The 21,551-nt window shown below is 48.7% G+C and overlaps 1 protein-coding gene across 1 annotated transcript in view; it reads right to left on the bottom strand.

Moving 5' to 3' along the window:
* Nucleotides 1-8,981, bottom strand: part of XKR6 (XK related 6) — a gene marked incomplete at its 5' end in the record, with an annotated part of 174,014 nt that extends 165,033 nt beyond the window's left edge. Inside the window, one exon of the mRNA XM_081001001.1 lies at nt 8,167-8,981. Within this exon, the coding sequence (XP_080857127.1) occupies nt 8,167-8,981 (815 nt within the window). The remainder of the gene's footprint in view (nt 1-8,166) is intronic.
* Nucleotides 8,982-21,551: the final 12,570 nt, after the last annotated feature.

The raw sequence follows: 21,551 nt of genomic DNA, 5'->3' as shown, positions 1-21,551 counted from the left end.
GCATAGTACATTGATTATTGCTTTTATTCTATGGATCAGTGGTCTCATTATATAGTAAGATTCATGTTAAATTGCTGTTTTAGGGGTTGTTTTTAAAAGTCTGGAACGGATTAATTCGTTTTGCATTACTTTCTATGGGAAAGCGCGCCTTGGTTTTGGAACGCTTTGGTTTTGGAACGGACTTCTGGAACGGATTAAGTTTGAGAACCAAGGTACCACTGTATATAATTATACACCTGGAGCAAATGAGGTGCGTCTACCTGGGAAGGTAGCCCACCTAGGAGAAGGAAAACTCTGCTCCTCAACCTCTGCTGCTTTGTGGGATATTGTCAGGAGAAGAGAAAGCTAAGGAGTCCCCAAGATGTTTGGATGGCAATTGCACACCTTCTTCCAGCAACTCCTGCAGCCAAGCGTCTTGCTCTCATTTCCTTTGAACCACATCAGCAAGGTCGAGAGGGTGGTCTTGTCATCTGGGTAGCCCAGGACCTCCATACATCCTGCCCAGGTGAGGTCACGTCAATGTTGCTAACACAATGGTTTGACTTCACCCCTGGAGGCTCATTCCATTGTACCTCGAGACAGAATGATGCCCACAATTTATACCCTGTCTTTTCCCCCCGAAGGCAGTTTAGAGATAAAAAAGAGAACAGCTAAAAACACAGGAAAGAACAACTAAAAAACACAATTTAACACTGGTAGAGTTAAAACTACACACCGTATTAAAACCAAACAAATAATTACAGTAAAAGCCAAACGGTTCCAGCCCTTTCATTAAAAGCAATATATTCCCAATAGCCTGTTGGAACAAGAAAGTCTTCACCTGCCAGTAGAAGGGCAACAAAGAGGAAGCCAGTCTTAGGGAGGGAGTTCCAAAGTCTTGGCTACCATAGAAGCCAGCCAAGCTTGCAGTGGCGCTGTGGTCTAAACCACTGAGCCTCTTGGGCTTGCCAAGGTCGGTGGTTCAAATCTCTGCGAGGGGTGAGCTCCTGCTGCTCTATCCCAGCTCCTGCCAACCTAGCAGTTGGAAAGCACGTCAAAGTGCAAGTAGATAAATAGGTACTGCTGTGGCAGGAAGGTGTTTCTGTGAGCTCTGGTTTCTGTCATGATGTTCCATTGCACCAGAAGTGGTTTAGTCATGCTGGCCACATGACTGTCTGTGGACAAACACCAGCTCCCTTGGCCTGAAAGCGAGTTGAGCGCCGCAACCCCATAGTCACCTTTGACTTGACTTAACTGTCCAAGGTGTCCTTTACCTTACCTTTACCTTTACCTATCTCAGGAGTGCCCATGACGTGTTATCATTCTGCACTGTACCCCTTATTCCTATTGGCAAATGTCACTTGGGTGTGGCCAGCCTTCATTTAACGATCTCCAGTTTTCACAGTCAGCTGGAGATGTTTTATGAAGGCTCTGACCCTCTCCACGTTCCCTTCCACGCAGGAGTTTCTCAAATGCAACCAAGTACAAATTTTCAGCCATATTGGGGGTGGGGGGAGTTTCGTCTTCAAGAATCTTAAAACATTCGGGAAACTTTGGTCTTTCGCTTTTTAAAAAAAGGTGGAAAGGGAAGAGGGAATTTCAACTGCAGCTTACATGCGGAATAACAGTGTGACTAACCAGCCACATGAAATAACTTTGCTCAATCAAATATAAGTTTCCATACGGCAATCTTTTAAAATTAAATTTACCAACCATACAACATACCCTATGATACTAATATATAGCATATAATACATAACGAAACCTAATCTTATATACTATATACTATAATAATATACTATACTATAGTATATATATTATAATAATATTTATAGTATTATATATAATATATATATAATATATAATATAGTATATACTAGATATATAGTATGTATATATATATATACACACTCTATAATAATATTTAATACACAACATCATTATTTATTGCTCTCATTAACCACCAGTCTCTGTATATCACCTCCTAAATATTACAACATTCCAGTTTGCTGTAGAGGTTTGAGTGCTGGACTAGGAACTAAGAGACCCGAGTTCAAATCACTGCTCAGCCATGAAGCTCCCTGGGTGATGGTCTCTCAGCCTTGCCTACCTCACAGGGATCTTGTGAAGATAAAAATGAGGAGGAAGAGAACGGTGTACGTCACCTTGAGTTCCTTGGATGAAAGGTGGGATAAAAATGTAACAAGAAATAAGTCACAACAAATTTTCGCAGTGAGAAGGCATCCCATCAATGAATTTTAAACTTTTGTTGCATAAATGTAACAAAAAGTGCATAGGGTTTTTCAAACCATTCCTTTTCCCGTCTTCCCCAATTGTACAATTTCTGTTAATTTAGGACATCGTTGCAATGTACCGTGTTTGACTGAGTTGTTCTTGTACGGTAGGAATTATAAGCATGTGCCATCTTGCAGCTACTAATATTCTTGCAGTCAGTGCTTTTTTTCTAGAAAAATAGGTGCCGGTACTCAGCATGAATTTATTACAGTAAGCGCCATCCTTACTGCCACGCAACAGAAGTGCCACACAACAAAAAAGAGGTTCTGGTACTGCGTACCTTTGAGTTCCTCCAGAGAGAAAAAAAGCTCTGCTTGCAGCTATGGCAATATTTAAGTCTTCCAAGACTTTCCTTGATGACATTTCAGATGCTGGCATCATTCACGTGTCATGGCAAACCATAGTTTACCATGCATACTCATGTATTGGACTCTTTGCTTTTCACTTCTACCACATTGGGGGGGAACAGACCACATTCCCTTGATTAGCTTTATGTCGGAACCGGGGAATGTGACTTGTTGGAGTGAAACAAACCATAACCACCCAATTTCGACACCCGGGCACAGATTTTTGCATTGACCAGTAAACTATTACCCATAGTTTACAGTGATGTGCAAACTGGGTTCCTGTCTCACATCCACCCAGACCTTTTCATTTGTATAAACTTGTTCCCCTGCAATAAATAAGTAAGTAAGTAAGTAAGTAAGTAAGTAAGTAAGTAAGTAAATAACCCGCCTCCCCAAAATACCTATTCACAGTGAGAGATCCCTAGATCTTTCTGTGAAAGCAACCTTAAACTTGCAACCACATCAGCTCCGAACACCAGGAAAAAGTTCTACTACCGCACAATGATTTTCGCAATAGGGTCAATGCCTCTATAGAGCATGTTAGGCAATTCGGTTCATATATTTATAACATCAACGTCTCTACAAAAGAACCCATGCGCTGTTTGTAGATCCATCCCTACACAAGGATTATAGATAAGCATGCATGCACTTGAGTTTGCAAATGTAAGAGCATACGAAGCTCCCTTGAACTGAGTCAGCCCCTATGTCTTTCAAGATCAATACTGCCAGCACGGACTGGCAGCTTTCCTCTGAGGCTTTAGGCAGGGGGACATTTCCAGCCATGGCTGGAAACTGAACCAAGGACCTTCTGCATGTGAAGGAAGTACCACAACAGTGAGCGAGCGTCCCTCTCCCTTCTCCTCAATCACCATGAAAGGTAAGCAAGCTTGATACTGATTCGTTTGCAATGACTGAGTCAGTCCCCGCTCTCTCTCCCCCAGCAAACCCCTCCAAATGCAAACATTTCACCAGTCCAATATGCAAAGATTTTCGCCGCTGGCAAAGGCAGTTTTAAACAGTGTCTGTACGGATTAGCCACACCGTGGCATCCAGGAGTAATTCAAATGACGGTCATAACAGCCAGCGAGGAGGCATTAAAAAAAAAATTAAGAATATACAAAATGACAACCACGAAAGGTTGACGACGGTTACCTCTACGCATTTGTTCAACGGATATGACGGCTGTCCGGGATTCCAAACAGAGCCTTCTCTGCTAATCCATAGCGAAAGAGCCAACGTACGCCAGTTTTAACCCGCATCCCTCGTTCCAGGTAGCAAAGTTTGGAGGAAAACCAAGTGTTCGACTTGGTTGCAATGAATATTCAGAGCCTCTGAGATCGGTGCAATAGCGCATAGTAGGCAATGCGTGGTCCCATGTATTGAATCCAGCTGGGGTGCTATCGGACCCCAGGATCTCACCAGCACCGTTTGTTCCAACGTGGCACAGGATTTTGGGAAGGGTGGGTGGGGAAAGAAGATGGAATCAGGATCAGCCCTGTCCTTACACCACCACCAAGCACTCACACAGTTGCCCCCCAAATGAGACCCACAACATGCCAGACACGTGTTCTACTCCAGCGGCTACTGAGGACTGGCGCATGTGGTTGGTGCTTGGGTACACCACAGGAGGAGAAAGGAACTTGGCACACGTCCATTTTTCTCGTGCCACAAGCAAAGCAGAAATCTCTTGGGGAAGGTTTGTGTGTAGGGGGGGAGAACCCTCTTGCTTTCCCCTAAACAAGCTAGCATGGAAAAAATAAGGCCATGCAAAAGGGATCTCCTCTGCAAGAAGAGGTGCGAATGACATTTTGGGAAAGCAAGGAAATCTATGCTGCTGTGATGCATGTTTTCACCGTCGCGTTTTTCCCAGGGTTGCAATTTCATACAAGCCACACACACACAAGCGGGTGCCTTCTTTCCTTCATCGCCCCTCTCCGAACGATCTTTGCTGTGCAATCTCCATTTCCCCCCCCCCCTTGGATGTTCCCCCCCCACACACACACACCAGCACCAACCTGGCTTCTCCCCACCCTCTCAAAGAGGCTGCCTCCATCTTAAATCGGTTCAAAGCCAATCCAGAGAATTCTGCCGGGGCTGGCTTAGCCCTTCCAATCTCAACATCACTGAGCATCAAACCATCGCTGGCCATCAACCATCTCCCCGCTCCCCTCCCCACTTCAACCAATTCAAATTGTTACAATCTAGCCCTCCACCTTCCTTATTTCACCACCAATATATATAAATATATATTTAAGGCAGTCATTAAAGGAACACATCGGTTAACCCTCCGTTTCCTTTCCTCCTCCTCCTTCTAAACTCCTTCTGTTTATACATCTTCATCATACACACACACACACACACACACACACACACACATAAAATGATTGCAAGGAAGAGAGCTCAGTTTGTTCCACTTGCTAATTTCATGCGCACATGTGGATGAGCAAGGCATCCACGTACGCACATAGGCACATCTCTAAGGCAAAGGGCTTCCTAAACCATTTCATCTTCCAAACTTTATTCTACCCTCTGTGATTCAGATTACGTAAGCCCAGAGTCTCTCCAGAACGCCTCGTGCGCTCTCAGATCTCTGCACAAAAACTTGAGACGAAAAAGAGCGCTTTGGCATCTTGCTACGACCACCCCCTTTTAAATTCAATTTGCAAAACCCCCGAGTGTTTGGCGTGTGCACATAAAGATGCATGACGACCACATTTGCGGGAAACAGTTAGGTGGTGGGCAGGCCTGGGTGGGTGCACCGGAAAAGGCCTTTCTTGCAGCCCCTCCCCTCCCCCCCCCCCCCGCAATTCCTTCTCCATCTTCTCCCTGCAAAGGTTTCCCATCTTAGCAAAGGTCTCTCCAGGACACCCTCTGCATCTTTCCCCTCAGTTCCTCTCTAAAAAGCCGAAGCCAACCCTACCCTAGAGCTCCCCCTCTGTCCGGCAGTGGTATCGACTGTCCTCCTCTGTTACTCCGGGTTTCACGTAGCCAAACCATGTGGGTGGAATTTGGGGAGGAGGGAGGTGTAAGGACAGGGAGGGGAGGAGGGAGTCTAGCTCCACATTCACAAATCCTCACGTCAATCCACACGTGAGCACTGTCCTACAGGGGAAACCCGTGGCCACCCTCCAGTGTGAGATGCGAGGTACAGGTGTTCAGATTGGGGCATCAGTACTTTCTCTGGGATATTGCTGTTTGGGTCTTCTCTTGAAGAGATGGCCCTAAAGGCCCTCATTGCTTTGTGCATAGCAGGTAAAGAGAGAGAGCCCTTCTGGGCCTATATATAATGTTGCATTTGGGAGGTAAACCACCCTTTGGTGGCTACAACTCTGAATTCCACATGCACACCCTTAAAGATGCCGCCATCTCTCCACTATGTGCATGTCTTAAGGAGGGAGCCATCTCTCTGTTGCCCTACTTTCTGCTCACACTTGCATGTGCAGAGAATTTATCTGGACATCTCAAATCATTAAAGCCCATTCTGGAGGACTCTCCAACGGCTCTCTCTCTCTTTGGTACAAATGCATTTAAATATTCTCTGTCACACGCCATAAGGAAATTCTGTCTTCTAGCCCCAGAAAAATTCTGGGTAAGGTGCTTTCCTTTTTGCACCCCACAGCTGTCCCTTTTTCAAGGGTAGAGCCCCCTATGTCCAATAGGGGGAGAGTGATGTTAGGTTACAACCTTGGTGCCTTCCAAATGGAGGAGGGCTGAAGGGAGAAGATGCTCCCCTGCCTCTTCTCCCAGGTCCTCAACTGGTGGGTCAGGACCTACAACTAGGTTGCAGCCTGACCTGCAGTTCACCACAACAGGAGCATTGGCGCCATGTGAATCTTCTTACACACAGAAAGAGAATAGGCTCCATAAATGCATGGTTGGGTTCAAGGTATGACCAGGGTCCAAAAAAGGCCTCTTCCAGGAAATGCTTACAAAAGTCCTATCATCCCAGGAGGCATCTAGGGTGGAATGTCTTTCACCTCTCTGCTATGGTGGCTTTAAGGCATTTCATTCCACACAAGGTGACGAGGCTCTCAGGCCTTGCAGCTGCTGTTGGACTCCAACCCCCATCAGCCCCTTCTAGCAGGACCAATGGTCCAGGGGATGATGGGAATTGTAGTACAGCAGTATTGTAGAGGACCAGCAGCTGGCCTTCCTATCCTTTGACTTCATACCCTCTCCATCTCCAAGCCTTGGAGAATGCCAAATTCCCCACCCCACAATCACGTTTGTGGGGCAGTCCTCCCTGTGTCCACCTGTACAAAACGATACCATGTTCTAGAGGCTGCGCAGAACACCCTTTCTCTCTAGACCAGATCTAAGGACACTTGGCCAGACGTCTTCTTCAGGTGACCCGCTTTGTGGAGATGCCCTTGAGCCTGCCAATTGCCCCAGAATATCACCTCTCCTCTGTGCCAGTATCCAAGGGCAACTATACCCATGGGTCCTCTCTTATGGGGTGAACTCAGTCTTTGGAAGGGGGGAAATCCCTCCTCACCCCAATATCCGTGAAACTTATATAGCAGTGTGCAATTAAATTCCTTCTTCAAATATCCCAACTGCAGTAGCGCAATCTGGGAGGTGAGTCTTGCTGCTTTTGGGGGGTGGGTGATGGGGATTAAGTTTGGGAATAGGTATTGACTAGGTGTGCTTTGAAAGCACCCCCTTTTCCTTCTACACCCAATTATATACTGTGTGTGCTTCCTTTGCAAAAAAAAAAGTGGGGGAGGGGAGAGGGCTCCAGGTACATGTCTACTCTAACCTGTTATCTGTTTATTCTGGTATGCTATTTCCTCATAGTGCATACAGGAAATATTCCTAAGGAGGGTTATGCCTGTATCCTTTACCAAAGTGAATGCTAAGACTAGCTCACCCTATCTCTGGCCCAAATTCTGGTGGCTGGCCTCCCATTGCTCCAGAACCTCTTGAATCAGAAGATGCGATCACCTTTCCCTACCTGTGTCTCAGGAAGGGGGTGGGATTCGTCCCCAGTCTCTCCCATGACTCCAGTAGATGCATGTAGAGACAGGAGGGGGGTTACACCTCTCTCTCCCCCCGCCCAGCCTGGGTCTTCCTTCTCTCTAGGAATAAGCTCATCCAGACAGTTCTGCAGGGAAATCACCTTGCTCCACCTGTCACCTGTCTGCCTTCCTCCTCTCCCTCACCCTCCAGGCGCAGAAAGGAAGGAGGGGGGTCACCCTTTCCAGGGGCAAAAGATGTGCAAAGTGGGGGGGGCTTCCTCTTGCCTCCCCCACCACTGTCCCTCATGCCCTTCTGAGAAGTGGTGAGGGTCACTCTCTTGTCTCTACTTGGAACGAGGGGATCTTGCTTCCTTCTTCAAAGGCCTTCATGGGGGGAGGGAATAGAACACCTTTACCTGTGTGCATCCAATAACCCTTTGAGGTCATCCTTCCTCCACCTGCCGTTTGAAGACTGGCCTTGTCCAGCCTGCCTCCAGGTACATACATATATTTGGGAGGGGGGTATAGACAGAAGCCTAACCACCCACCTGCAGAGAGCCCCCCACCCGCCCTGCCAGCCGGCTTACCTCCAGACCTGTCCCATCTGCAGCAGGTGAATGACGGACTGCCAAATCCAGACGGAGAGCCTGCAGAGGCGCTGAGCTCCGGGCGTGCCTCCGGCGCCGTGGTAGTGGCGATGCCCGGCGCGGCGGCCGGCCCCGACGGATCCCATCATGGGAGGCCCTCGGCTGGTGAGGCCCTGCACGGCGCCCAGGCCTCCTCCGGTGTAGTCCTGCACGAACCATCGGAAGCTGAGGATCTGCACCAGCACCGAGGGCAGCAGCACGAAGGCCAGCGTCAGGCCGCACCACAGGTAGTCGCGGCGGCCGTAGTGGTCGAGGGCGAGCCAGAGGTCGGTGCCCACGTCGCCCACCAGCACCAGCAGAGCGAGCACGATCCACAGGCAGTCCAGCCACGGCCGCTCCACCGCCAGCCCCGCCGCCGACGGCCCATCGCCGCCTCCGCCGCCGCTTCCTCCGCCGCCACCTCCGGCCCCCGGCGCCAGCGGGTCGGTGGCTCCGGCCCCCGACCCGCTTCCTCCGGCCCCCCGGCCCAGCAGGCTGCGCAGGCAGGCGCTCCGGCAGCCCCAGTAGCACGACGACGTGTTGCAGCAGTGGCAGATGTGCATGGAGCTGCTCCCGCCGGCCTCGTCGTCCGAGCTCCCGCCGCCGCCTCCGCCGCCTCCGCCACCACCGCAGCCCCCCTGGCCCGCGGCGGCGGCGGCGGCAGCGGCAGCGGCGGCCCCCCCGGCCAGGTGGTGATGATGGTGGTGGTGGTGATAGTGGTGGTCGTCGAGGTTGTGCAGCTGCGAGAAGCCGCTGCCGTCCGACTTGGCCGCCATCACCTCCGCCGCCGGGCCCCCCCGCCGCCGCCGCCGCCTCCTCCACCGCCGCCGCCGCCACCGGGCTCCCCCGCTGCTGCCCGGGCCGGCAGCCCGGCTCCCTCCGCCGCCGCCGCCGCCTGCCCGGCCGCCTGCCTCCCCTCCCTCCTCCTCCTCCTCCCCCGGCCTCCTCCTCCGCCTCCTCCTCCTCCTCCCCGCCGCTTCCTTCCTGCCGCCCCTCCCTCCCGCCTCCCGGGCCCCCTCCGGCCACAGGGCTCGGGATGCCCTCCCCGCCGCCGCCACCGCCGCCACCCACGGCCGCCTCCTCCGCCTCCTCCGCCGCCGCCCTCCTCCTCCTGCTTTCCCCTCCGCTTCCGGGGGAGGAGGAGGGAGGCGCTACAGACCGGCCGGGCCCCCCATCTCCCCTCCCCACCGCCCGCCTGCTCGCGCTCGCCGCCTCCTCCTCTGCTCAGACCCGCAAGCAGCAGCCGCCGCCGCCACCGCCGCCGCCGCACAGGAAGGGGCTGGCAGGCAGGCAAGGCAGGCTGGCTAGGGGACCCCTAGTGCCAGCGCCGGGGAAGAGCCGCCAGGCGCTCAGCCGAGGAGGAGGAGGAGGAGGAAGGCGACCACCGGACACACCGGCTGGCACGTCCGCCACGGCCGAGAAGAAGCCCCCCGGCCGCGTGCGCCCAGGCCCGCCCGGCCAGGCCGCTTTGCAGCCCCCGCCACGCGCGCCTCTGCGCCCCTCGCCTCGTCCATCCCGGGAGAGGCGGCCCCTGCGACGCCGCGCTAAGCGCCCCCCTGGCCCGGAGAGGCCTCCCGCGGTGCGGGTGGAGGGCTGGGGGTGGAGATGTGTGCTTCCGGGCGCCCTCCGCAAGGGGGCGAGGGGCGACCTCCGGGCTGCGCGCAGCCTGCGCCGGCTGCCTGCCTCTCTACCTGCCGAGCGTAAGGCCTGCTCTAGAGGCGCCTTCTCCAAGGAGACACCCCCGCCCCAGGTTTCCTCCTTTGGAATGAGTATGTGACCCCCACTCCGAAGCGCTTAAGGGGGGGGGTCTTCTTCCTGCACACACCCCCGGCTATGCCAACCGCCCCAAAGATGCCCTGCAAGCAGGAACACCGGATTTTCCCCATGCCACCCTCCCCCTTGAGTTATTTCAGAAAAGCCGGTCTCCATCATAGCACGATTCCTTTCCGTTCTCTTCCTCCATGTCAGCTTTCTTAAGAACATCACAAGAGCCCCATGGGGCCGGATCCGGTCCAAGGCCCACCTAGTCCAGCAGCCTGTGCTGACTTTATTCATCTGGGTACCTTTTGCAAAAGCACAGATGCAAAGAATGCGCTAGATCACTTTCTCCTCTGTTTCCTCCTCCTCCTCCTCCCAGCTCTGGAACATCCCCAGTGCTAAATTATATAATCTGTTTTGCATGCAGAAGGTCCCAAATTTAATCTCCAATGGTATCTTCAGGTAGGGCTAGAAGAGAAAACCCTGGAGAGCTGCTACCAGTCAGTGTAGACATTATTGCGCTAGATGGACCCAAAGTTCTGACTGGGTATAAAGCAGATACCTGTTTTCCAGGTTCCTGTTATTTAAAAACGAAACAAAAAAACCTTAGTCATTTTGAGGAAAATCAGAACTTTGTTAGTCTTTACATTCCACACTCTCCCCCCCCCCCCTTTTGATTCCTTATTTATTTTTATTTACATCTGTGGTGGGCACTGAAATCTTCTCAGTCTTCAGGGCCTCCAAAGGTCTCACTCTGACCCAGAGCAGCCCACTTTTTTGTAAACTTAACTTTAGCTTACATCCCAGTGGTTTGGAGTAGTGAATAAGTGTCTCTGGTTCTTCCTGTTCCAAGCACACCCACTTAAAGGCATTCACGTCTTTTTAAATTATTCCACTCCTCTAAAACAAAATTGGTTTTCTGCTCCCACCGCTAACTGCGCCTCTTATGACAGCAACCAGACCAACCCACTGGTTGTTGAATTGGAAGCCCCACATTCCTACACCCCCCCCCAAAAAACCCCTCTATAGAACCTTAAAAGTTTCTACAGCTCTCATTTTTTGCTCTCCATCTATTCAGATAGATCAGACAGGGTTTGGGCCTGATCCGTTAATGCTCTTGCTATGCTCTTATATTGCTCAGTCCATAGAGCATGAGACTCAGACCAGTTCAAGATCAGAGAGCTGGAGTCAATGTCTTCACAGTATCTCTTAGAGGCTTCTGAATCCCCTGAGCGGCTTGCTAGCCTTTGACGGGCATTTATTTCCCTTGATCGCTGTCCGTGGTGCTGAAGTTTTGCTTGCCTTAGTGCCTGGCCTGCATTGCTTGCTAGTTTGCTGGCTGCTGTCTATCCCTGTGGCGTCGTCAGCGCAGAACCATAGCTGTTAACTTTTCCCTTTTCTTGGGAGGAATCCTATTCGGAATAAGGGAATTTCCCTTAAAAAAAGAGAAAAGTTGACAGCTGTGCACAGAACTTTGGGGGAGGAGCCCAGGACACCTCTCAGCAGGATGAGCAGGAGGACCTCCAAGCGCAGCCGAGAAGGCTTACATTTAGAAATAAGTGAAATAATACACATTGCCATTCAAAGAGGGGGCCCCATTGCACATAAGGAAGTAAGCAAAGTAATATGCATTGCTGTTCAGCTCCATGTCGAAATTAATGGACCTAAGTCAGCCTGGATAGCTCAGTTGGTTAGAGCGTGGTGCTGATAATGCCAAGGTTGAAAGTTCGATGTGGACAGCTGCACATTCCTGCATTGCAGGGGGTTGGACTAGATCAGGCAAGGCCAAACTTGGCCCTCCAGCTGTTTTGGGACTACAATTCCCATCATCCCTGACCACTGGTCCTGTTAGCTAGGGAAGATGGGAGTTGTAGTCCCAAAACAGCTGGAGGGCCAAGTTTGCCCGTGCCTGGACTAGATGATCCCGCAGGGTCCCTTTCAACTCTACAATTCTATAATTCAAACTCGTACCCTTTCATGTCAATGGGTCTACTCTGAGTGTGACCAACACAGGATACAACCCTATGGAAGGAATTCAGCATCACACTCTTCTGGTTGTTCTTTCAACGTAAGCATTTCTGCTTGCAAAATGGACCAGTTCTCCCTCCTCTCTCCCTCACTGTCTTGAGGGTCCAGGGTGAACATCCAGGGTGAATTTGGGGGATGGGGGGGGTTGCACAGGGAGGTGGGCAGCCCCCTGCGCTAGCAGGCACCTTTGTGCTAGCTTCTGCTTGTTGAATCTGGGTGAGCATATTTAGTATTTTTCCCCTTTGTACTGCATGTATTCCTCAATGTGCACCACACTGGTATTCTTTTATGATTAAGCCCTATTATTTATTGCATTTATGACCCACCTTTTCCTCCAGTGAGCTCCAGGTGGTGTTTGTGGTTCTCCCCCTTCTCATTTAATCTCCACAACAGCCCTGTGAGGTAGGGCCTCGGCCCAGTATACCTGAAGGAGCTTCTCCACCCCCATCGTTCTGCCCGGATGCTGAGGTCCAGCTCCGAGGGCCTTCTGGCGGTTCCCTCCCTGTGAGAAGCAAAGCTACAGGGAACCAGGCAGAGGGCCTTCTCGGTAGTGGCACCCGCCCTGTGGAATGCCCTCCCATCAGATGTTGAAGAGATAAACAACTACCTGACATTCAGAAGACAACTGAAGGCAGCCCTGTTCAGGGAAGTTTTTAATGTGTGACGTTTTAGTGTATTTTTGGTCTTTGTTGGAAGCCGCCCACAGTAGGGCTGGGGAAACCCTACTGGATGGGTGGGGTACAACTAATAAATTCTTCTTCTTCTTCTTCTTCTTCTTCTTCTTCTTCTTCTTCTTCTTCTTCTTCTAGTTTAGGCTAAGGGGCAGTGAATGGGACTTGGGTGGCGCTGCGGGTTAAACCACAGAGCCTAGGACTTGCCGATCCGAAGGTTGGCGGTTCGAATCCCCACAACGGGGTGAGCTCCCGTTGCTCAGTCCCTGCTCCTGCCAACCTAGCAGTTCAAAAGCATGTCAAAGTGCAAGTAGATAAATAGGTACCGCTCTGGTGGGAAGGTAAATGGCGTTTCCGTGCGCTGCTCTGGTTCGCCAGAAGCAGCTTAGTCATGCTGGCCACATGACCCGGAAGCTGTATGCCGGCTTCCTCGGCCAATAAAGCGAGATGAGCACCGCAACCCCAGAGTCGGCCACGACTTGACCTAATGGTCAGAAGTCCCTTTACCTTTTAAGGGGCAGTGACTGGCCCAAGGTCATCCAGTGTGTTTGATGGCCAGGTGGTGTATATGATGCACCAGGTGGTGTACATGTGTATGAATTAATAAAAATAAAATTAGCAACCTACCCTCCTGCCTCATTTTGGGTGAAAAAAAACCAGAGGGCATGTCTTCGGCTGCCCACCAATCTAACAGATCAGTTTCTCCTCTCCCAGCAAAATCTCTCACTAGATGTCTTTCCACATTTAAGCTCTGACTCAGATTCAATGCTACTGAATGGAGGGGGGGGGCGAAAGACATTTGAAGTCAAGGCTAGTGAGGGAACAATGCCAAACACAGAGGCTGTGCTTGAGAGCTGTAGTATCCAAACTGAAAAGAACAGTGGCCTTTTACAAATGGTTCGTGGGGAGTTCAAAAGTTGTGTGAAGTTCCCACGCAGCCGACTGCTCTTGAAATACTCAACTTCCCATAGCTCCAGCTGTCGTCCTGGAGGATGGAAGTCAGAACCAAGGCAAATAATTTGGGTATTGGCTGGGCAGGCTCTTTCTGATGAGTGCACCGTGTGCAGCCAGGTCAGAGGTGATTGTATCCGGAAAATCTTCTGAAATAGGTTCAGCTGGAGTGGAAGCTGACTGATTTTTTAGCTTAGCAGAAACAGGCCGGTCACCAAAAACTATCTCCCCTCCCAAGTTAGGGAAGGCAAGGACATTTGAACCAGTTTGGTGCACTGGTTAGAGCAAGGGTCAGCAAACTTTTTCAGCAGGGGGCCAGTCCACTGTCCCTCCGACCTTGTGGGGGGCAGGACTATATTTTGAAGAAAAAAACATGAATGAATTGCTGTGCCCCAGAAATAACCCTGAGATGCATTTTAAATAAAAGCACACATTCTACTCATGTAAAAACACCAGGCAGGCCCCAGAAATAACCCAGAGATGCATTTTAAATACAAGGACACATTCTACTTATGTAAAAACACGCTGATTCCTGGACCATCTGCGGGCCGGATTTAGAAGGTGATGGGCCGGATCTGGCCCCCGAGCCTTAGTTTGCCTACCCATGGGTTAGCTTGTCCAACTCGTACCTGGGAGACCAGGGTTCAAATCCCCCACACAACCACGAAGCTCACCAGGTGACTTTGGGATCAGCCACAGTCCCTTAGCTTAACTTACCTCACAGGGTTGTTGTGAGGATAAAAATAGGGATGAGGAGAACCACAAACATCATCTTGTGTGGAGGAGAGGTGGGATTTGACCTATAAAACCCTATAAAAGGCTATCTGAAAGACTGTATCTCCCATACAGAACTGTCTCGACTCTGAGATCTTCAGGGGAGGACCTACTGCCACCCTTACAGGGACACTTGGTAGAGACATGGGAGAGGGCCTTCTTGGTGGCAGCTCTTAGACTTTGGAACTCCCTCCCTAGAGAAGCTAGCCTGGCTCCTTCCTTGCTGTCTTTCCACGGGCAGCTGAAGACAGTTTTATTCCAACAGGCCTTTAGGAACTGAATGGTGTGTTTTTTGAGGGGGGGTTAGGAAATGGCTTTTAATAGGGCTGTGCTGTTTTTATTACCTGCCTTCTTTGTCTTGTCTTAATTCTATTAGTGTTTAATTACTTTGTAATGATGATATTTATAGCTTTTTGTATTTCATCCATGTTCTTTCAGTTTGTTTGAGCCACCTTGAGTACTGGTCTGGGGAAAGGGGCAGGATATAAATAAATAAATTAATAGTAACGGCAACAATAAAACGAACAACTGATAAGAGATTTATAAAATGTGGGCAGAAAGCAGATCTCACTCCCTCTTCCCTCTTTTCCCCCTCTTTCATTGACCCCCCCCCCGAACTTGGGTTCACCCAATGGGATTGATTCGCAGGAGATTCAGGACAGATAGAATAATACTATATTAATCTACAACATTTTCTGCAACAAGATGTTTGGTGATGGCCAGTAGCTTAAATGGTTTAGAAAGGGGATTAGGCAAAGATGCAGGGGGAGAAATTATCAGTGGATACTTGCCATGATTTTTATGTAGTAGACCCACATTCTAAAATGTTTTTTTTTTAAAATCTGCCCAACGTATTTCTGATATTATGCTGTTTTATGTCTGGGTTGTACATGTGTGTGCGTGATATTTTTTCCAAGTTGCTCTGAGTGGTGCAAAAGCCCGGGAAGAGTTTCTTTGTTTGCTTGCTTAAATAAAGCTATTATTAGTATTATATAGATACTATTTTTTATTTTATTGACTTTTATTTTTCTACCTTTTCTTCCTTCTTTCTTTGTTAAATTTGCAAATAAAAAATTAATAAAAGCAGCAGCAGAGGAAAAAGAGCCGCACTCCCAGCTGGTTCTTTACAATTCTCTCCCACCATACAAACCCATGTGGTCGCTGTCCATGGTCCTGAATGGGTATCCCGTACTCTGTCCATGGTGCTGAATCAATAGTGCTGAAAACACATTGCTGAATGTAGGGTGACGCCTTGGGGAAATGAATGTATTGCGGCTCTTACGTATTTCCCCCTTGAAATTATCAATGCACCTCTACATGAAGTACGAAGCTGAAATTTGGTATACATGTAGCTCATGGCTACCACAAAATAAACGTAAGAAAAATAGAAAAATAGCTCCTGATGTATCAGCCCTGAGGGAGCCTGGCCTTGTTCTAACCTGACTGGTGATATCTCCTCTTTCCTCCACTTCCCTACAGATGTTGGGGTTTGAAACTTCTACATGCCAAGAACGTGTTCTGCCACTGGGCTTTTGCCCTTCCCCATCCACAGGGATAAGTTCTGGGCTCCTCAAGAGCAGGATATAAATGTGGCTAGACATCATCTTAAAAAGCAGAGACATCACCTTGCCAACAAAGATCCATATAGTTACAGCTATGGTTTTCCCAGTAGTGATGTATGGAAGTGAGAGCTGGACCATCAAGAAGGCTGAGCGCCGAAGAATTGATGCTTTGGAATTCTGGTGTTGGAGGAGACTCTTGAGAGTCCTATGGACTGCAAGAAGATCAAACCTCTCCATTCTGAAGGAAATCAGCCCTGAGTGCTCACTGGAAGGGCAGATCCTGTAGCTGAGGCTCCAATACTTTGGCCACCTCATGAGAAGAGAAGACTCCCTGGGAAAGACCCTGATGTTGGGAAAGATGGAGGGCACAAGGAGAAGGGGACGACAGAGGACGAGATGGCTGGACAGTGTTCTCGAAGCTACCAGCATGAGTTTGACCCAACTGTGGGAGGCAGTGGAAGACAGGAGTGCCTGGCGTGCTCAGGTCCGTGGGGTCACGAAGAGTTGGACACAACTAAACGACTAAACAACAACAACAGAAATTCTTAGAAGTGGCCAATCTTTCCATTGAATAGGATAATACTTCCACTCCTGGTTGCTCAGTATACAAGTCAAACAGAAACGTTTTGCCAGCTTGCCAAAGATCATTCCGGGATAATATCACAATAAAGGAAAGGAATCTGATCGCATTATTTCAATCTCATTGCATTTATTGCTGTAGTGGTAAGGTGTCCTTCACGTCAACGTTGCAGGAGGCTTTGTTGTTTCATGTACAATGCAAAAGAGAAGCAAGATTGCGCTTCTGCACCTGTAGGAAGAAGTGGAAGCTGGTCCATTGAGGCAAATGCGGCACTGCCCCACCAACCTCAATTTGCACATAGTCAGCCCTCACCCGCCTGCCTTCTTGTTTCCATCTAGTCAAGGTGGGACAGTTTCTTCCTCCATTGCATCAATGTAAGGTAAAGGTAAAGGGACCCCTGACCATTAGGTCCAGTCGCGGTCGACTCTGGGGTTGCGGTGCTCATCTCACTTTATTGGCCGAGGGAGCTGGCGTACAGCTTCCGGGTCATGTGGCCAGCATGACTAAGCCGCTTCTGGCGAACCAGAGCAGCGCACGGAAACGCCGTTTACCTTCCCGCCAGAGCGGTACCTATTTATCTACTTGCACTTTGACGTGCTTTCAGACTGCTAGGTTGGCAGGAGCTGGGACCGAGCAATGGGAGCTCACCCCGCCGCGGGGATTCGAACCGCCGACCTTCTGATCGGCAAGCCCTAGGCTCTGTGGTTTAACCCACAGCGCCACCCGCGTCCCTTTGCCTCAATTTAGTGCCTTGTAAAACTCAGCAGGGAGGAGGATGGAGACAAACCTGAAATCTGTTGGCTCTGCATGTCATTGGCTCTACCTACCACTGGCCTCTGCTTTCCACTCCACCAGTCCCAATGGGCACCAGCCACCGCAAGTAGCAAGCATCTCAGATGTACTGAAAGTTGGATGAGACTGCTAAATTCAACTGACAAGCAAAGAGCTCCATGAGCAGAACAGCACTCAAAAACGAGCTGAGCCTGGGAAAAAGAAAATTGTCCAGGGAAAGCTTCACACAGTGGGTCTGATGCTTTAAAAAAAAATGTTACCAAAGAAATTGGGAACACATTTACAGTTTTATGCCTTCCAACATTCATTGGATGTCTGCGAGTTTGAGTGTTAGGAGAGAGCAAAGTCTCCAGTTATATTTTTTTTATTAATAAACATATTTATACACTGCTTTGTCATAAAAAAAATCAAAGTAGCCATAAAACATAAAGGCTGTACAAGAAATAACATAAAAAGCTAAAAGGTTTAACAAACAGACATCAATTTTGACAATTAAATATGCAGATATTCAGTTATGAGCATTATTTTGCTACCATATTTAGCATGGAGGTATTTTGATTTTAAGGGAGAAATATATGCAGGTCACATCAGAACGGAGGCATCAGTGTCTTGGGCCATGTGTGTATCAAATTTCATATCCCCAGGTGCTATGAAAGGGTCTTAAACATATTTGAAATCCCTTGTTTGAAGGCATTGTGCCACGGTTAAGGGTGTTTTTGGCTACATGCATACCAAATACCAGGTTTCTAGCTCATGGGGAATGTGCCATAACAACTTCTGAAACCCTCATCTGAAAGCTAGTAGTGAGTCAATCACTCGGGCACTTCAATATTTCCTGTGACGATGTTCACAATGAAATAGATCATAAGCAGAGAACCTCTGGCCTTCCAGATGTGGTTCTTGGACTAAGGCTCCCATCAACCCCCACCATATGATACATTTGCTGGGGTTCATGGGAGTCCAAAGCATCCAGATGGCCACAGGTTCCCCATCCCTGATTTTTAATGGGGGATATCAGGGCTATCTATCACAACTGGTTATCTCCCACTTGGACTACTGCAATGTGCTCTATGTGGGGCTACCTTTGAAGGTGACCTGGAAACTAAAACTAATCCAGAATGTGACAGCTAGACTGGTGACTGGGAGCGACCGCCGAGACCACATAACATTGGTCTTGAAAGACCTACATTGGCTCCCAGTATGTTTCTGAGCACAATTCAAAGTGTTGGTGCTGACCTTTAAAGCCCTAAACGGCCTCAGTCCTGTATACCTGAAGGAGCGTCTCCACTCCCATCGTTCTACCCAGATGCTGAGTTCCAGCTCCGACGCCCTTCTGGCGGTTTCCTCGCTGCGAGAAGTGAGATTACAGGGAACCAGGCAGAGGGCTTTCTCGGTAGTGGCGCCTGCCCTGTGGAATGCCCTGCCAGCAGATGTCAAGACAATAAACAACTATTTTACTTTTAATAGTAAAATACCTGTTTAGGGAAGTTTTTAATGTCTGACGCTGTATTGTTTTTGATATTTGGTTGGAAGCTGCCCAGAGTGGCTGGGGAGACCCCGTCAGATGTGTGGGGTATAACTAATAAATTATTATTATTATTATTATTATTATTATTATTAGGGAATAGAACTCTGAGCATCGTGGAAGGATAAAACTTCCAAACAACTGGATCCCTTTGTAGCCTCAAATTCACCAACAGAACAGGAGTTTCTGAACACTGGTGGTTTTCTTCCCCCTACCCATGCATATGACCCCAAATTATGAGCTCAGCCTAGGGCTCCCATGCAGCTGGTTTGCACAAATCACTGGGGATTCCGCTTTGTGGCAAGAAGGCAACCATACGTTCAGCTCTGAGAAGGCTTCAAACCATTGATCTGGGAAGCCTGAGAGCTCCTAGCTCAACTTCTCACAAGCATAGGGGGAAGATCCTTTGGGACATCCCTTCAAGGGTGACTAAGCAATGGAAGCTGCTGTCCATGACTGCTCACACGGGGCCTGCCAGAGCAAGGAGAGGATGGTGCTAGTTCTACTATGAAATAGTTATTGTGTTTCAACAGTTTGCTAGGGAGTGGAGCTATTGTTCCCTGGTCACACCTGAACTGGCCAGACCCCAAGCGAGCGATGGCAGTGGGTTAGCTAAGGCATATTAAAATGTGCCAGGAATCTTGAGCATGTATAAGTCTCAGTCCTGTTTACGCCACCCCAGGAAAGGGGAACCCTTTTTCAACTAGAGGGCTGCATTCCTTCTGTGGTGGGCAGGGCATGCTAGTGGTGGGCGGGGCCAGAGGTAAAATTCAGTGGAGCAACATCACCTTGCCGACAAAGGTCCGTATAGTTAAAGCTATGGTTTCCCCAGTCGTGGTGTATGGAAGTGAGAGCTGGACCATAAAGAAGGCTGATCGCCAAAGAATGGATGCTTTTGAATTCTGGTGCTGGAGGAGACTCTTGAGAGTCCCATGGACTGCAAGAAGATCAAACCTATCCATTCTGAAGGAAATCAGCCCTTGGTGCTCACTGGAAGGACAGATCCTGAAGCTGAGGCTCCAATACTATGGCCACCTCATGAGAAGAGAAGACTCCCTGGAAAAGACCCTGATGTTGGGAAAGATGGAGGGCACAAGGAGAAGGGGACGACAGAGGACGAGATGGTGGGACAGTGTTCTCGAAGCTACCAGCATGAGTTTGACCAAACTGCGGGAGGCAGTGGAAGACAGGAGTGCCTGGCATGCTCTGGTCCAGGGGGTCATGAAGAGTCAGACACGACTAAACAACAACAACAACAATAACAACAAATGTAAAGTAGCCTAGTTCCTACAATCACCCTTCTCGAATCTCCATCTAGACAAGTGAAGGGTGTGATCTGAGTGCAAGGACACATTCCAGCCAAGCAGAAGGGTGTACAGCAGGGCTAATGAGGGGTGTGGCCTGGACAGGGAGGGGTGTGGCCTAGGAAAAGTTCTGAAGGCCAGACAGAGAAGGTTGGAGGCTGCATTCGGCTCCTGCTCTGAGGTTCCTGACTGCTAATTCCTAGACTAAGTATTCCAGATTTCACACCTTAAACTCATGCTGACTTCTGATTTGTGCTTATCTGTTAGCGGCTGGCTAGATGAGGGGGAGTGGTGGATGCTTCTTGACCAACAGCCCCCCAGGGAAAGCACAGAGGGAGAGTATTTGGATCCTTGAGGGAGGAAATGGGCCAACGCCCAGAACGAGGAATCTATTACATGTTGCAGAGCAGAGAACCAGGCAGAAACATGGACAAATTTGAAGTTATCATTGTTAGGTCGAATTGCTGTGATAAAAATGAATGTGCTGCCAAGGATGTGGTTTTTGTTTCAAACATTACAAATTTTGGATAAGATGGGTTGTTTCAAGAAGTGGCAGAAAGATATTTCCAGATTTGTTTGGCAGGGTAAGAAGCCTCGAATAAAATTTAAGATATTAACTGATGCTAAAGAAAGAGGTGGATTTGCCCTGCCAGACCTTAAACTTTACTAGCCTAAAGGAAGAAGATAAGACCTTATATTTATACGCAACAGTAGCAGCAAGGCTATTGATTGCGAAAAACTGGAAAAGTGGTATAATACCGACAAAAACAGAGTGGCTTGCCAAATTATTGGAATATTACAATATATCCAAAACAATGGAAGAAATTGGAAGGATTTCAAAAGAAAAGATAGATAGGGACTGGAAGGTGTTTAAAAGATACTTGCAAAATCATATCGAAAAATCAGAACTCCTATTAGAATAAACAAGTTCCGTTTCAAATACTGAAATATCAAATAAGATGGATAACAATGTGTAATAGAAAAAGAAGTATGAAATTAGGCTAAAGGTGTGTGAAAGAAAGTAATAGAAGTGGAAAGAAATTGTAATTGAGTAGATTGGAAGTCAAACACAAAGGTGGGGTGAGGGGTGGTGGATGGTGATGGGGAAAGGAATTATTTGTGGGATTGAGTGTAAGTATGTTTGAACACTTTTAAGGATTGTATGAAATGTATGTTTGTATGCTTGTATATGTGTATTAATGATGAACTATTTTAACAACAAAAACTTATATATATAAAAAAAACTTTACTATGAATCAGCTGCTTTTTGTTGGCTGAGAGAATGGCTGCTTCTTGAAAACACTGACGTGTTGGACCTAGAAGGCTTCAATAATGCATTTGGTTGGCATGCATATTTGTGGTACGATAAGGTAAAAGTACATAAAGTGTTTAAAAATCATA

This window comes from Podarcis pityusensis (assembly GCF_964106645.2).
Source record: "Podarcis pityusensis genome assembly, chromosome: 3".
NCBI lineage: Eukaryota > Metazoa > Chordata > Lepidosauria > Squamata > Lacertidae > Podarcis > Podarcis pityusensis.
The sequence above is the reverse complement of the archived record's forward strand: the minus strand, read 5'-3'. Positions and strand labels throughout refer to the sequence as shown.